This window comes from Halichondria panicea, chromosome 17 (assembly GCF_963675165.1).
Source record: "Halichondria panicea chromosome 17, odHalPani1.1, whole genome shotgun sequence".
Taxonomy (NCBI): Eukaryota; Metazoa; Porifera; class Demospongiae; order Suberitida; family Halichondriidae; genus Halichondria; species Halichondria panicea.
Genome location: NC_087393.1, coordinates 4,208,940 through 4,222,981, shown reverse-complemented (window position 1 = coordinate 4,222,981; position 14,042 = coordinate 4,208,940). Strand labels below are relative to the sequence as shown.

The following is a 14,042-nucleotide window of genomic DNA, read 5'->3' as shown; positions in this document are numbered from 1 at the left end:
ATAAATACAAGATAATAGCGTGGGTGGACTGGTGGTGGTGGCTTTGCAGAAGCTCTGCAAAAAAATGAATTATTTTCAACCCTCTATAATCTAGGCCCTGATAAATTATACTCGGAATAATTTTAGCATAATAGATATCTAAAGAACAATTGGGCATCAATGTCCATTTTTGGTAAAGATCATTACATTAAGTTTTGCATGACGATGTTTTTATGGCAAAAAATGGCTGAAGGTGAATATTAATATTAATTTTAGTCGAATCAGCCGCCCTTTTAGGAATACGTAATTATGGATCAGTTCAATTCAGCGAGATAACATGATATATTAATTATGTCTTGAGTCAGTTGTGTACGTGTGTTGTGTTTATTTCTACGTCTTAATTTTGTTATATCAAATTTTTTGGGATAATCAGAGAATAATTGGATTTTTATGAGAATAATAGGTACATTTTTCAAGAATTAAAGAATAGAATAATGGGTGAAAAAAGCATAATTTATTACGGCCTACTATCATCATTAGTATAGCACTTAGTATCGTAGTGCTAGAAATTAATGGTGCTATTTAATTATGCAAGCGGTTATAATTAATTATTATTGTATATGTATTGCACACTTATACTTGAGGCCTGTACAATCCCCATTGAAATTGTGTTTATAATGCACAAATAAAATTGCAAAACGTTTTCAATTGGCTGGAACGCATGCATGATTTTATGCTCGCATACATATTTCTGAGACACAAAACAAATGATTTACCGTATAGTATAGTGCAACATTTTTGAGGGACTTAATTTTCACTCTATTCGTGGGTTAGCATCCTACACGAAAATTATTCCACGAAAATTGTTCTCTGCTATAACGTGCAAAGGTTAAAGCCGCGGCTTCCGGTACGCAGTTAACTCACAAAAATGCTTTTTGAGGCCATTCCACGAAATCAAAAATATGCGCTATAATGAGTACTTGAAATGTCTAAGTGGTGCGAACTGTTACGGTACTTGGTATAGGGTAAACACTACGATATTACCTATGACATAATGCTTTTACAATGCTTTTAGCGCAACTATGTAATTAGATGTGAATATTCCTATGCAGAGCCTATAAATATAGAGCGGAGCAAGTATAGCCATGGCGTAATTATAATTGGATGTGAATATTTGGGTAATGGCTACTCAACAGATTGAGTGAGTAAGCGGTATCAAGTATAACTTAATTGGGTGGAATATTCTACACGTAGGGAGTAGCCATATAAAAAGCACAATTAATGAAATCTGGTTAATGGTCGGCATGCAGAGGGATTACCTGATGCGTGCCTGGCTGCATTTATATGAGCCGAGCACTCCCATAGTCGTATATATAGAGGTGCGCACTGAAACAAATATTACACTGCTGAATTGAATGACCATGGATTTGACTAGATCTATTCTGGTCTCGTTACTCATCATGTGTGGAGAAGTGAAGGGGCTGTCATTGCAACAGAGGCTCATGGAAGTTATATCTAGCCTTCAAGGAATCATGCGCTTTGAATTTTGGCAGGTGTGTTTCAAGCAGTGAGTGTTGTTCTGTGCTAGAGGGCGCTGCAGGAGCCATGGAAACTAGCTGGGATAAACTTTTCTGGGCTGAAGGGATTAGCGCTTACAGACACTGATCCGTAGATTTATGGAGTTATATTATAGCTAGTACAGCTAGTAAGCTAGACGCATGGTGTAGATCACGTACATACTATGTGCTACTTCATTCAATCAGTCAATCAAACAAAACCATGAATGCATTCTTAAATGAAAGCACCACAGGTCGGTGGAGGCACCAAACAGATCTATAGCTATTAAATTTACATTGGTGCAAAAAGTGAGAACGATTGACCATGATTGTTGTTAAGGATAATTATACCAAAAATGCACACAATTATAATAATGGTTGGGATCATGCCAGATATACACACGGCTGAAAAGAAAGGGGCTATAATTATGGGAATAGTTTCAGACAGACGGGGAGTCAATGCCTATGGCTATATATGCTACAGCAGGAACGATGATCCCCTCGGACCAGTGTAGTGCCTACAGCCAGGTTGGCTCTCTCCCCCTATTCGAGTGTCAACCGTTCACTATAGAAGCTGTTATTTTTTAGTGCATTGCAACTGTCGAGCAGTTACAGCTGGAACACACACACACACACAGTCAGGTTTACCGTAGCCTCGAGGCATAAATGTTATTAAACCAAAAGGAGTGTAAAAAGTGTTAATCATTGTCCATTTCTCCCCAAGCTTCTTCAGCTAACATAAAATACTTGGTGGACAGTTTTCCTTTCATAGCACTCATAGCTGCCTCTGCTGCCTCTGTGTAGAGATCACCTGATTTCTGGGAGTGCTTTGTTAGACCATTTCCTCCCGTTCGGTACAACCCCGCGAGACGCGCTTGAACGAGATAGTCTGGGTCTACTGTAGACATTGATTCTGCCTCACTGTCAGAGGCTAATTCGTACTCGAGGACTTTGTGATACCAAAGTGCCGCTTCAGACCAGTTTGGATCTCTGCAGGGAAAGTTGAACACAGATATTAAGCGTATTTGAGCAACTAGGAAGTACACTATATAATAATTATTATCATGTTGTCAAGGTAAACGTGTGTACAAAAGTCATTAACTTCACTGTTATATTTATTAATTGAGTCGTCGCCCGGTTTCTGTGAAACTTTATTACACTGTCACATATAGACTCAAGGCGTAATTTGGTAAGGGTCGTCGTGATACAAACATAATTACCCGAGGTGCACGTGGGCGGCCACGAGTATAGTAGTCTGTTGGTTTGTCTGTCTGTTTGTGACATCTGAGCCTGCTCACCTGGCTGCCATAGCACTGCGTTTACAGCATGGATAGCCTCCACACAACACATTATTAGTTTTAATAGTGACAGATTTTGTTAAACTTCGTTGTCGTATAAAAACGAGCAAAAGCTAAGAAGCTAAGAAGCTAACTTGCACGTTGGCTAGCTCTACACACGACCTTTATTCGAGGTAGATCTGCATAATTATTTGCTGCTGAAATGATCCTTTACCGGTCTATTATTGTTTAAATGTTGTATAACTGAACACTTTTCTGGTTATAGATCTATTTATTCATGTCAACAGCCGAGGGTCAGGACTTCAGTGCTCTAGTTATAGCATGAGACCGAGTATTGTATGCAATATACATGCAGGCAACTCGCTTGGGCTGTAGGATTGCTTATTGCACGAGTAACCATACTATAATTTGTAATCACAGATTTTTTTGGCTGTGGTCGTTATTCAAAAACAAGCCCCCGTGCAATTACTCCCTTGACGACGTGCAATTATTGATACGTTTATTAATTGCACTGCTGCACCGTACAAATTCCAGTGCACTATAATAATACATCATACGATTAGTATAATATAGTATGGTTAAGAGTGCAAATTGCACGAGTAACCATACTAATCGTGAATGACGAAATTCTTCGCAGGTTTTTTATTAACATTTTCGGCTGCGATGTGATACGTGATTAATTAATTGCTGTACACTCTCCAGTCACTAATAGCACATCATACGATTATACGCGTTATCACTAGTTGAATGCGATGGCTATACCTTGCATAGAGACCCGTGTCCAGAGCCTTTGCCAACTCAAACATGGCCGGTTTGAGATTTCTCTTGGCAGCTGCCAGTAGATGCTCCATCCCGACAGCTTCATTCTCAGGAGTAGCCTGCATATAATAAATAGTAATGTAGTGCACAACACTAAACACTCATAGAAATTCAAACATACAAATAGCATAGCTAGGATGATACTTTGGTACAGGGTCGGGGTAAGAAATTATGGGAGCTAGGGGTCGAGGGAAAGGCTCTAGACTAGGCCCTGATAAATTATGCTCGATGTCTAAAGAATGATTGAGAATAATAGGCATCAATGTCCATTTTTGGTAAAGATCATTACATTAAGTTTTGCATAATGACGTTTTCAAAATGCTAAAGTGGATCATGTGCGCAGTTCAAGTCAGCAAGATAACACTGAAAATCTATTACTAGTTGTGTGCTGTGCTTATGTCTACGTCTTAATTTCGTCTATGCACATTTTTTGGGAATCAGACGGATTTTTTTCTGAGAATAATATCATTATTCAAGAATTAAAGAATAGAGTGACGGGTGAAAAAAACATAATTTATCAGGGCCTACTCTAGACTTCTTCCGAGAATGAATCTGATGAATTTTGAAAGCAAGTAAATTGAATGCCAGACCAGGGGCTTATACCTTGATGCATAGCCTAGGGGCTATTTACAAACCTCCATTTTCACCTCATGCATATCATTACCCATAACGAAACCGTCCCCATTCTCACCTCGACTGAGATGTCCTGAAACTCTTGGTGTGGGTGCTGGAGGTGGATGTGTGCCAGTGTGTACAGAGCTACGACATTGCCACACTTTGCTGCTCTCTCCAGGTGAAACTGGACAGCATTCTGGTCGACTGGTGATAGATCAGAAACAAAACGACCGGACTCATGCAACCTGGCCAGATCGAGATGTATCTGAAAGCAAAGCACATTTAGAGGAATAGGTAAATTAACTTTCTATTTTTTCAAGGAGGTGTTGGGGTGCTTGTATAGTATTCATCCATCTTCAATTTTCTCCCCATGCAATTAAAATGGATTGGGCTAGTACATCAGGCCTACCTAAGGCCTATACCTAAAGGCTACTGAGTGCAAGTTTACTTTAATTACACAATCTACACCCAGGCAGCCCAGAAGTTCAGGTATCTTGCTCAAGATGACCAGGAAACAGTGAGTGATTTATCACAGCAGTTAAAGCTGGCTGGTGTTGGTCAATCAACATACCGCTAAGTGGTACGGAATCATTAATTTTAGAAGTCACATAAAATTATAGTGTGTACACATACAACTTACAATTCCAAGGATCTTTAGAGCATCTGTCTCCGTTGACGATACGGCCCCCTCCTCTCTTAGACGAGTCCTCTCTCCCTCGGCACTCGATGAGTGAAGAATATTCTCCGCTCCAGACTCCTCTTTTGAGCGGCCCTCAAATACGGCCTCCTCTTGACTAATGGGATATGTTTCAAGGTCGTTGATTAGGCAGCTGTCGTAGTCGATGGAATCATTGCTGCATTGACTGTCACTCCGGGACTGTTAAGTGTGTGTGTGTGTGTAGTAGTGTGTGTGTGTGTGTGTGTGTGTGTGTGTAGTGCGGGGGAGGGGGTCGGAGCAGAAGTATGGCGAAAACAATAATTCGTAGGTGGTAACTATATATGTACTACTATGATAGCAGGTACTTACACAAACAAACTCCCACCGCAAGTGTAGGTAATGAATAACATCTCGAAAACACTTGAGACTGAGACTACATGTAATTACCCTAACAATTAAAATGAACAACACACACGCACCCTCATGGGAAAACTCTCTCCACCTCGTATCTCTTGTATTCTTGCGGAAGGGAGGGTAATCATTAGTGGGTGTGGTTCCACGGTAGACAGAAGTGTACCGGTCACTAGAGGGCTATCCAATGGACTGTCTAACGGTAGGGGACTCTCGGGGGCCATTTCTGTAGTTTTCGTTTTCGTATTCTTGAGATTTTCAACGTTAATACTCACACTTAGTCTATGGAAGGCCTCCTCAACCGTTTCTCTTGGTAGGTGGCCTTCTTTTGTCTTGGCCTCAGAATCAGGCACTTCTCTGTCAACGATTTTGGTGGCAGGGGTCGAGAAATTCCATCGTTTGGAGCGCAAGTTGTCCATTTCTTTGACATTTAAGTCAAATTGAGTCAATCCTGTACAGATTGATTAAAGAGGGAATTAAGACAATGTGCTACTGTCATGTGTATGCAAAGGTATTATGTTTCTATTTCTGAGAAATACCTATAATTAGAGCACAAACACAAACAGACCATTGACTCATTCAATGTGCATACTGTCATGTGTATGCAAAGGTATTATGTTTCTATTGTCATTATTTCTGAGAAATACCTACAATTAAGAGCACAAACACAAACAGATCATTGACTCATTCTCACTATTAGTGTTTCTCACCACATCAAAAGAATAAGTTGGTAAGTCCAACATACACACCCAAACATAAAGGCTTCCAGAAAACATTCTCAGAAAATTATACACTTTCTTATAATTATGCCAAAAACACACTGCAGCTTGACAGCAAAATACATAATATCTCCAGCTAGCAGACATATAATGCCAATGAGTACTCTTAATAAAATTATACCAACTGGTCTTAGTATATATGAGTGCCACACATACAGGGCCACTCCAGAGGAGGTCCGACATGCGTGCACGAATCACTATAAGTTCAGTGCATTGTGGTCATGTGGGTCACGTGATATGCCCAGGCCAAATGCACTAGCACTTGTAGTGATTCGCGCACGCATGTCGGACGTCCTCTGGGGCCACTCACCTAGTGCCTGACAGAGAGGGCTGCAGACATGGGAGGAGAAGAAGAGAGCCATTCCCCTCACTCCAAGGTTGGCTTCTCCATAGTCCTTCTGGTCCACTGTGTGCATCTGAGGGTCAGTGTATAAGTCACCCACACCTGCAAATGGACAACAGGGGTAGGGGTATGCTGTTAACGGTGTGTGTGGAGAGAGGGTGAACAGGAGTATGTGGTTAATAGTGTGGAGAGGGTGAACAGGGGTATGTTGTTAAAGTGAATAGGAGTGTGTGGTTAATAGTGTGGAGAGGGTGAACAGGAGTATGCTGTTAAGGAGTATGTGGTTAGTGTGGAGAGGTGAACAGGGGTATGCTGTTAAGGGTGTGGAGAGAGAATAAACAGGGATGTGTGGTTGAGGGTGATGTAGAGAGAGAGGGTGAACACATGGATATGTGGTTAAAGGTGTTGAGACACGGTAAACAGGGAAGAAGGGCGAACAGGGGCATGATGATAAAGGTGGGGAGAGATGTGAACACGATTTGCATGTCTATCGTACATAAAAGGGTGATCAAGCAAATTAGGCTGTAGTGTGACCTGTTTGAGAGTTAAAGGAAAATTTGTCCTGGCAATGTTTCAAGACAGAAGAGGTCCGACAACGACCGTGCGCCCAACATTAATTTTTGCTGAAAACCAAAACTTGCCTTTACAGACGCATTGCATATGCATTGAGAGATTTTAGAGCTCGTATTAGTACCAAAACTAGACCTAGATAGACGACTAAGTCTAAGTCTAAGAGGAGTGCAACACGTACTTCTAAAGGCAAACACTGATTTAGTAAATTAATGCTATGCACACAGTTGCCTGCTTTCAAGCAACATCATTCCATCATTCCAAGAATGTTATCTATCACCAACAGTTCCTAATGAACTCTTGCTATCACCACATGCTCACCAGGAAATCAACCCACAAAGGAGAGATAATTAGGAGGCAACACAGACACAACTTCACCAGAAGTGATGTCAAAGGAAGCCACACATTATAGTAGGTAGTAATAATTCCAAGAAGGTCAACATTATTCATGATAAAAAAATTAATATTATGTTAATGACACATCACTGCATCCTAGAGCACCTAAAAGCACAGAGAATTTCAGGCCGGTTGGCCATGACCACTAATTGCATTGAAGTAAACACAAATTATGCTTGATGTGTGTGAATGAGATGGTCATGGCTTCATGGCTGCACTTTACTTTTCTAACTGCTGTCAACCAACCTGAAACCCCTCTCTGTATCAGCATGATCACACACACACACACACCACGGCCAAATTAACCCACACTGACAGTATACAGGCACAACCCCCCTCCCCCTTCACCCCATTACCTAACCTTGATTGTCCACTACAATCCCCTCCCCCTCCACCCCATTACCTAACCTTGAATGTCCACTACAATCAGTTGGTGGTCGGACCTCTCAAACGTGAAGTGACTGAACGTCTGCGGAGTGAGGCGATTGAGGTCAGACACAAACCCAGAGTTAGAGTTGTACTTGACATAGCCACCCTCGATGAAATGTTCCACCCCGTGCAGTGGACTGCCTTCTTGACCTTTGAATTCTATAATGTACGTCTGAAAAAAGTCCACCTGGAACAGATAACAGAGATAAAACCGCAGCTGTAACATTGATTTGTTGAATTACACCAAATTGCATGTAATTAGTACAATGTTACCACATGGGAGCGTAACAATGTGGAAAATGTCTATGATAACATCTGGTATCTACGTGAATAACACTTGTTACAGGGTTTTCAGGTGTAGGTTGAGGGGTGTAAAGTTCCATAGTTATAATTAAATTACTGTTGGATGTTGTACCTACAGCAACGTACAGCAGTAATTTCATTATAACTTATGCACACGAGTAACTTTACACTCTCCACACAATTATTCCCCCAGCCTACCTATCTGTATTATGCGTTTTCCCAAGACTATTAGGTTTCACAATTATTATGATAATGGACAGTCTGCAATGCTTTTATTATTGCAAAGATTCTGCAAACTCCAGTAGGTTGAGGGAATATGCAGAGAGTGTAAAGTTACTCGTGCATAAGTTACTGCTGCTGTACTGTGCTGTAGGTACATCCAACAGTACTTTAATTATTATGATGGCTTCAACTTATGCATGAGTAACTTTAAATTCCCTCAACCCACCTGAAAACCTCTGTATTATGCGTTTTCCCAAGACTATTAAGGTTCACAATAATTATGATAATGCACAGTCTGCAATGCTTTTATCATAACCACAGGGTACACAGCAATGCCGTTTGACTGGCTTGACTACCACAGAAGAATGTGTTTACCACAGAAGAATATCAAGTCGGCCATGGACATGGCCCATAATTTATTATACATGGCAACATAATTATAAGTTTTAATTGTGTATGAAAGTCATTACCTATTATAGTGGCACCTTAAAATGTAGGGTGAATACGAATGGTATTTATAACTTTCATAACAGTAATGTCAACACAGTGATATAATTATAATGCCAATGGTGGTATTTAAAACTCCCATTAAATATGCATGAGTGCGCTACCTAATGACTGTGACTTCAGAGGCGAAGAATCAACAACTGGATCCCACACACACATGAGTAAAACTTGACTGCATGCCTTCGACCCACATAACTCAGTGCATGCATAAATTATTATAGCCGGATGAACGACCAAGTGACTTGAGTATGCATGATACTTGTGCATTGAGATGTGTCCGTATGTAATTACTCAGTGTACCTTCTTGGGTACCACCTCCAGTTTGTTGTACTCCTCTCCCCACAACTTTGAGTCCATCTGTAACTTGACATCCTCAAAATACGTTTCCCTGGAAGCCTCCTTCATGTAGCGTTTGGCGACATAGTTAGACGCATTCAGCCAATCTGGATGCTGGGAGAATTTAGACAGCTTCTTCCTATTGTGTACGTGTGGTTTTGTAAAATTATGGCCCACTTGCTGTTGCTTGTGCGGGGGGGGGGGGGCAGTATAGCAGTACAGTACAGTGTGGATAGCAGTACAGTATAATTATACAGTGTGGATAGCAGTAACAGTGTGTATGAAGTCACACTGAACTCACATTCTGAAGCACTCTCTCATTGCACCATGAGCAAAAGACTGCAAATAGCACATAGCACAAGTCAATCAATTATCTATTTTACAGTGAATCCGCATTGCTATTTGGGCGTACCAAACCTAAAGTATCAACACTGATCCTATGAACTAACTCACCTCTGTTTGCATTTTGACAACAATCTCGTCGCTCTTCCATTTCCTAGTGCGAGGGTTGTACATGTGCCTAGTCACCACTTGCTCCGGGAGACTATCTATCCCCATCTCCCCCCAGGGGTCAACCAGAGCCCTCGTCTTTTTGACTGCAAACATCCACTGCTTCTTCGTGTTGCGACCTTGAAAGAGCTTCTTCTCGTGACTAAATGTGTACGAAGACAACCTAGCCATTGCTGGTCTCGAGGTGGGGTTCGGGTTAGGAGTGTCACTCTCTGATTGGGTTCTGCACGGGGGGTCTCTGCATACGAGCTCAGACTTTGAGATACCTCCTTCCGCCATATCTGACGTTGATAGAAAATGAAGCAAGTCATTTTATATGCATTGTATATGTACGTATCGATCCAGCAAAAGCTTAGCGGGAGGGACAGATTGAATTGAATTTTTTTTAATTGAAATATTTTATCCATGCATGTATACGTACATGCATGGAAAGGGTTACACAAAAGGTAGTCCTATCTAGGTGCTTCCCATAACATATACACACACACAACGAACGAAACAAACGAAAATAATTAAGAGAAGTTTTAAGTACTGTAATTAAAAGAACCTAATGACAAATGACTTAATAAATTTTGTTTAAAGCTAGGTCCTTGTGATTGTACAACTGAAATTGGTAACTTATTCCATAACATGGGTGGCATTAACAAAGTAGGAGTATCTGAAGGCATTGATACTTGATTGAGGAATAAAAAGATTGTGAGAGTTGGATCTGAGGTTACCCTGGTTCTGTTTGAAGAAGTCTTTAAAACTAATGCAGTCCAAACCATTGATTATTTTAAATAAGAACTAAATTAGTAGAGGTGGCAAGCCCATGCACTTATATTGGAATACCTTACCTAGCTCAATGTGTAGCTTCTGTAGAGCCCTGGAAAAAGTAAGTAGAGGCAAGGCCGGTATATGACCATGTGGTGGATTAGTTCGTTCTAGGTACAAGGTACAATGCAAAGGTCACTACAATTTTGTCTGTGGTAAAATTAAACTGATTTATTGTGGTAAAATTGCTATACATGAGTTAAAAAAAAGAGTGATCAGCAGCAAAATAGTGTTTTTAATGAGGAGAGTTGATGATTGTTCTTTTAAAGCTAAGTTTAGAGAAAGTAGATCTAGTGGTTGTGGTGTCTTTGACGGCTTGATCGTCAAGGTGACGGAGCGGTGGTATAAAGAGCAACACACAACACACAATGACAGACGCTAACAATATAAAACAAAAGATCAACGAAACATACACAGAATCACTTAGCTCAAGCAAGATAAAAAACAACGGGAAACCTGCTCCACAGAAAATTGTCAGACTGTACACAAGCATGTTTACTTTTTTAGTGTGAGAGAAATGTTTTCGTTTGATCTGGCGATTAAGAGTTGCAAATATCATCAGAATAATAATGATGGGTCCTTTCAAGCCCAGCACTATTCCTATCCAAATGTAGATATTGTTGCACTTGCATTGTACAATCATTTTAATAGTGTCCACTTCAGCGCCTGGGTCCACAACTTTAAGCGGGCGTACTGCCATGATGTATGGATCAAAGTTACTCCAAAAGGCACAGAAAATAACGTCAACTGCAACTAAAAAAAGCACACCAAATATGAGAGATTGATTTGATAAGAATAGCCCTGGCCGCTCGTTACTAAAGTGCCTGAAGAGTCGAAAAATTCGCCATATTTTAACCAAAACTGTTCCAAAAATGAGAGATGCTCCAATAATCACACACCACATCACAATGTTGCAGAAAATAGAGTAGAGAAGCGCTGCATTTTTGAAGGGCAATACTTGCAGTAAAACAGATATAACGGATGCAATACAATACAGGTAACAACCAGAGAAAATTAGATGACTCAATGTAGGACTGGTGGCTTTTACACTCTTCTTCTCGCGGTATTTAACAAATAAGATGTGTAGACTGACTGTGAAAATCCCAATTGCCATAGTGACAAAAATAATGATGACTCCAGCACTGACATGCATTCTTTCCAAAACTTCTTCAAACGAATCATCTATAGCCGTGTATCTGTCGAGACATGAGACACACCCACTTCCATTGTGGGAACACAAATAATTAGACCTGAGTTCTGACCCATTCTCACTAGTCAAATTAGAAGTGATAATTGATGAGAGAACATTCCTGGTTGGAGTAAATTGTATGAAACTACTTGCTCCTTCAAATCTGATATTGTTAAACTCGTTAAGTATTGCTCTTGTGATGTTCTCTTGACCATATCTGTAGTTGGCAAGATTAACTTTCTTGGCTACTTCGTGCAATGCCAATCCAAATACCCATGCTGCATCATAGTAAGGGTTCTCCCAATAATCACCACGAATGAAATGGTCTTTGCTCTTGTTACTAGCCTCGATAAGTTTCTGAACTGTGGATTCGTTCAAGTGGCAGAATAGCTCCTCATTATATAATTCACGGTACTCTTTGTAGGATGTATTCAATGGAGTAATGATCGTGCCATTAGTACGATTTAGACCATACTCTGTAATGATGCTGCCATTTAGAGCAGTCACCATTTGTTCTTTTGAGCAGTTGTAGTTAATTCCATGAGCTTCAAAGGGTTCTAACTCAACAACTAATTCGTCTAAACTTTTCTCCAATAGTATCCATTGATAGAACGGGTAAATCATTCGCATGTTGTATGCTATGCACATTATTCGTTGAACTGTTCTTCTCTCTACCAGCAAAATAATAATTCTTGACCGACTAGCCTTAAGGTCTTCCAATGGGAAAAACTCGTCAACATTGTCTTGATTCTTATTGTCTTGATTCTTATCGTCCATTACAATAGAATCAAAACTAGCAGATATGTTATTATTCTTAGTCTCCAGTAAAATCACATCATGGAGTGTCTTGAAAATATTCCTTGATGGATCGTAAAGAATTGCATATCTCGTCCAATTACTTCTTTTTAGTAGGTCTACCGTGTTGTCTACCATCTGCAGGGGAGCTCTCATTGTGAAAGTTGTGTTTTGGTTGAGTCTCTCGATTTCAGGAGACGTGGCTGCAGGTGCAATTTGGATTAAACTGACTTCGGGACGAGAGAGAATAGGAGCCAGCTGGATAGCTGAAGCTGAACAACCAGGACCGATCATACCCACAATGTTTCGCTGACTGTAATAGACATTTCGCATTAAAGAAATTGAAGCAGTTGGCTTCACTTGACATCCAGAGTTGTTCTCTACTGCCCTCAGGGTGTAGCCTGGTAGGATGTCTGGGTGCTTATTTATCTGCCTCAGGGCTAGCCTTACAGCTGGAATTACTGCAATTCCCCCATCCCAGCCCCCATCAGAAGGGGGGTAAGGAGCAGTAACCAGTAAATTTAGCACGACTTGGGAATGATTGCTTTGCTCTACTTGATCTAATCTCTGTCTCTGTGCCGAGTTGCAGGTCGAGCTGGATCTAGTGGTGCCTCCAATCACAATTATATAGATCAAAGTTAAAGTTAGCTTCTGCATGCTCACTTCTATTTAATAGAGTCTCGCTGCACTAGTTTAGTGTCTACGTCTATATATATAGGATCTTCTCAGGATCTGAACTGTGATCACAACTACCATCAAATGGGCGTGGGTGTAATATGCCTCACCTCCGACTCAGTGCGCATGCGCAAGCAAGGTACCTAATCTGTGTATAGACCGCTATATACAGCTCGCTTGAAGAAGGTTGAAGTAGTATGCAGGGGCAAACCTTGGGTCCTAAGCAAGATGACATAATTATGCTTCGATACGAAATTTTTTAAAGTTTTCACCTGTCAATTGATAGAGGTTTTTGACAATAGAACGGTTGGAGATATTGAACCGAGTTCATCAATGGTATCTTTACTTGCGCACTAAAGGAAGTACATACTAATGGCTTTGTACGAGAAAAGAAAACATTATCTTTACGGCTGACAGTTTCACTTATTTAATTGACTTTGACTTTGGAATTTTGTTGTTACCCTGTGACAGGCTCTGGGAAAACCAGACTATTGGAGCAGACTAAAATTTTGGTGATTAATGTACCAAGTGATAGAGCAGAGCATCGCCTACACAATGGTATGCTTAGTGTTCACATACCTAGTTTCATACCCGAGTTATGCTCGTTAGAAACTCGAAGCCGTAAAATGTAGTATCGAGAAAAATGGCTCTCAAAGATTGCTCAATTAGGAAAAATAAGGTAATAACGAAAGTTTGGACGAAGCGTTTCGATGGAAAGAGTTGGATTTAGAGCATCAGATTTTACAGAGAGGTAGTAGAAGGACTGTAGATACGTATACACCAATAACATTTTATTTGAGATTTTATACTGTAGGTATAAATTTAGCTGTAGCTCAATA

General features: G+C 40.5%; 2 protein-coding genes across 2 annotated transcripts; both read right to left on the bottom strand.

Moving 5' to 3' along the window:
* Positions 1 to 2,096: 2,096 nt before the first annotated feature.
* LOC135351601 (eukaryotic elongation factor 2 kinase-like) lies at positions 2,097 to 10,703 on the bottom strand. The gene is made up of 11 exons (XM_064550652.1): positions 10,568 to 10,703; positions 9,675 to 10,012; positions 9,523 to 9,560; positions 9,186 to 9,360; positions 7,833 to 8,040; positions 6,426 to 6,560; positions 5,405 to 5,787; positions 4,908 to 5,144; positions 4,344 to 4,532; positions 3,596 to 3,711; positions 2,097 to 2,525 (listed from the first exon to the last, which is right to left on the bottom strand). The coding sequence occupies exons 2-11, from the start codon at positions 10,008 to 10,010 to the stop codon at positions 2,234 to 2,236; spliced, it is 2,109 nt and encodes a 702-aa protein (XP_064406722.1). The 5' UTR covers positions 10,011 to 10,012; positions 10,568 to 10,703; the 3' UTR covers positions 2,097 to 2,233.
* On the bottom strand, positions 10,701 to 13,262 carry LOC135351600 (gamma-aminobutyric acid type B receptor subunit 1-like). The gene has a single exon (XM_064550651.1). The coding sequence runs from the start codon at positions 13,183 to 13,185 to the stop codon at positions 10,780 to 10,782; it is 2,406 nt and encodes an 801-aa protein (XP_064406721.1). The 5' UTR covers positions 13,186 to 13,262; the 3' UTR covers positions 10,701 to 10,779.
* Between the last annotated feature and the right edge of the window lie 780 nt (positions 13,263 to 14,042).